This window comes from Podarcis melisellensis (assembly GCF_964234715.1).
Source record: "Podarcis melisellensis genome assembly, chromosome: 1".
In the NCBI taxonomy this organism is placed as follows: domain Eukaryota; kingdom Metazoa; phylum Chordata; class Lepidosauria; order Squamata; family Lacertidae; genus Podarcis; species Podarcis melisellensis.
In genome coordinates, this window is record NC_138528.1 from 102,950,799 (window position 1) to 102,954,155 (window position 3,357).

The window sequence follows — 3,357 nt, forward strand, 5'->3', positions numbered from 1 at the left end:
AGTATAAGAGCGGAGTTTGAACTGCTAGGCAGCCCAGGGCTTGTTGCAAATTGCTGGCTCAATCAACTGACCAGGCACAGATTCAGTCGATGCATCTTTCTCATCAGTTTCCTGACTATAAATAATTGCGCGAGGAGAAAAAATCACTACCCTTCACCTTTCATTAGTAGCGGCACATGTTTCCCCAGCTGGATCATTTCCATGACAGCTGCTTTATCTTCCTGCAGATCTTTCCCTTTGAATCCATGCTCGATGAAAAGCATTCTTGGGTGGGTAGGTGGGGGAAATACTCCCTGCACCTTTAACTTGCTTGGTTTTAGTGCCACTGTCTGAATCTGAACTTTTTTCTTTCTGTAGGCAAATTCACACCCTTTTATATCCCTTTCAATTGCTTTTAATGTTGTTGTTTTATTTTTAAAGTTATAGTTTCATCACTGCTGTGTTTGATGACCTGGGCTCCTTTGGGAGCAAAGCTGGGATATAAATGCAATAAATTAATGATAATAATAATGTCCCAAAAACTCCTAAGCACATTGGTGTCCTGTATTTCTTATCTGCCAGGGTTCTCTAAAACTCTTTTAATGCTTTCCCTCCCAATCACCTTGTCCTTCTCAACTTTATCTGCTGGAGAAATCCTCATTACATGCTTCCCCTGGTCTGCCCAGATGCTCATCACAGCTTGCCCAAAGAGCAAGAGGAATTTCAATGTGAAAGAGCTGCACAGGGAGACTCTGGAGAGAAGTTTTTGGCAGATTTTATTACAGTAAATTAAATAAGAAAAGAAGAAGACCATCAGAGTTGTGTAAACCAATGCAATTTATAAAGCCACAGGTGCAGCAACCAAGCATGCTGACTTTAGCAGCAGACAAGCATCAAGAAATGAGAGGTACAAAATACAAAGTGGACTCCGACTGAATACAATTTTTTAAAAAAAGAAAAGGAAGGAAGGATAGGGAGCTACAGTAGAAAGGAGAGGAGGCAAGAAACTGTTCCATTCACACATCAGCACTGGGAAGTGTGTTACAGACAACATGCTGCAAAGTGGCTCTAGGGCACCCTCCACACATACACGCACACACTCAGACACACACACAAAAGCACAACCTGACTGTCCACCCCAATGGATGATGTCCCTGCCCTCCCCGCTCCAACCTCTGAAGGCAAACGTCTCACAAGAGAGCTGAGCGATTTTACATTCAAAATTGCGATTTGTCCCCATTCCCCACCCGCTCCACACGAAACAAAAAGCAGCGAAGTTGGGAATGTATCGTCTGTGTGCATTGACACGGCATATTTACAGGACACCGACATCAAATTGGAAGGCTTCACGGCTTCATCACAACCCCCGCGCCCCATCTCTCTCTCTCTCTTATCAACCCCTCTCCCAGAGCCAAGACGAGGCCCGGGACGCCGAAGTGAAGAAACGGGAGCGCATGTCACGCCTTTGCCTTTGTAAACAGTCCCAGCGCTTCGCTTCCTGCGGAGTTCAGCACAGTTCGGCTCCCTCTTGCGAAGTTTGCCCGGTCCTCTGGGTGCCCCTGACGGAGGGGGAAAGGGAGAGGGAGGGTGGGGTAGCCGGTCGTTTCCTCCTCGCCCGCCACTCTACCCCATCTCCACTCAAGATATCATACCATAGCCGAGAGAGGAGTTTCCGACGAAGGCACCAACATGGTCCGCACCGTCGAAGTCTTGGCGTGGCCAGGCGGGCTCCGCGGGGCTTCGGAGGGGCTGGGGGAGGTCAGTAGGGCCCCACCACCACCGCCTCCACTTCTTTGGACGGCCGCCTATCCTTCACCAGAAAGTTGATCATGCCTTCGGACTTGATGAGCAGGTTGCAGCCCAGGAAGAAGATGCCGAAAACGACGGTGAGCGAGAGGACGCACATGACGGCGATCTGCACCACGCGCATGATGTACAGGCTCCTCTCGTCCGGCGCGGTCACCACGAAGCCGTCGTCGGTCACCACCGACCGGGGCGTGAAGGAGCGCAGCACCCTCTCCAGAGAGTCGCTGCTGTTGGCAAGGAAGAGCCCCACCACGTCCGTCTGGTTCCCCAGCGAGGCGTTCATGACCCCGGCGGGAGGAAGAGGAAGGGGCTGCGGGCCCTGGCGTCGGAAGACGTGCGTGGAACAGCTACCCCGGCGGCAAGGAACCAGCCCAGAGAGCCTCATGCGGCAGAGGCGGGGGATCAGGTGCCCGGTGAGGACTTGGGTAGGTGGCGGTAGCAAGCAGCCGCGAGTTCCGGCGGGGCTGGACGTCCCAGGCAGAAATCCACGTCGGAGCCGCTCCTTCCCTCCGCTTTCCCCGCTCTCCACCTAGGACTATTGCGCCCGGAGGAGCCGAACTGGTCCGGCTGGCTGCAAATCGCCTCGGGGAGGTGGCGTGGGCAGAGAGAGGCGTCAGCGGCTGCTCCTCCCGGGGAAAGGGCGCCCCAGATCGGCTCGCCAAGGAAGCTGCAGCGAGAACCTCGAGGGCGCCTCGCCACTTCTTGGAAAGGAAAACGCCGAGGGGAGCGAGCGAGAGCAGGTCGGGTCCTCGGCGAGAGCGCGGCGTCGAGGGCGAGCGGACAACCAGAAAGGGAGAAGTGACCCACTCTGCGCCTCCGAGCGGCTCTTTTGGCGCAGCGCACGGCGGGAGCGCACAAGCGCCCACCTCCTCTCGTCAGCGGAGTGTCGGTTCGGCCTCACGGCATGGCTCGCGGGGCGGGGCCCACGGGCATCAACTCCCCTCCCCTCCTGGAAGGCGCTGCGAACTGGGCAAGGCGAAACCGCGGGCTCCTGCCTTCCTAATTGCGCCTCGCCGCTTTTCCCGGCAGTTTGAGAGTTTCCATTGGCTTTCTTGCTAAACTTTTACGCACTTGGAAGCGCCTTGGGAACGCTTTTGTGAGAGGCGGGATATAAATGGTTGACTCAGAAAACAGATGTACTGCAGATCAAAATGTGCAGCAGAAAAAATGCTTGATAGTGCGCCTGCTTATAGCAGCTGGAATGACCACGGCACAGTTTGGGAAAAACGAAGTGATAAGCTGAAAGGCTTTAGGGACCAAAGACAAAAGGACGATTTCTGACTTTGTTTCATGTGTAAGCAAGGAGGAACATAGCCGAGGGACCCCCCCCCCCAACCAACCCCCCCCCCCGCCTCGACCGACGAATGAATATGGCTAATGCAGTGACTCAGGGCACTTGAATACTTCCATTACTTTCCTTTGATATAATACGGTCCATGTTCTGTAACCTTGTCTTGTTTAACCATTATGCCTAATGCTACAGTCAGATACTTCCAGACGCCACCTTCCAGGCAGTCACACACTTGTGGTTTATTTATTTCGGTTTTATGTCCGGTTTTGTTCTACAGTTAC

The 3,357-nt window shown here is 53.6% G+C and overlaps 1 protein-coding gene across 1 annotated transcript; it reads right to left on the minus strand.

Moving 5' to 3' along the window:
- Nucleotides 1-798: 798 nt before the first annotated feature.
- Nucleotides 799-3,116, minus strand: RPRM (reprimo, TP53 dependent G2 arrest mediator homolog). The gene has a single exon (XM_081926563.1). The coding sequence runs from the start codon at nucleotides 2,168-2,170 to the stop codon at nucleotides 1,739-1,741; it is 432 nt and encodes a 143-aa protein (XP_081782689.1). The 5' UTR covers nucleotides 2,171-3,116; the 3' UTR covers nucleotides 799-1,738.
- Between the last annotated feature and the right edge of the window lie 241 nt (nucleotides 3,117-3,357).

Bases quoted from the DNA above. Each gene is read 5' to 3' on its own strand.
- RPRM (XM_081926563.1), bottom strand. From the start codon at position 2,170: ATGAGGCTCTCTGGGCTGGTTCCTTGCCGCCGGGGTAGCTGTTCCACG.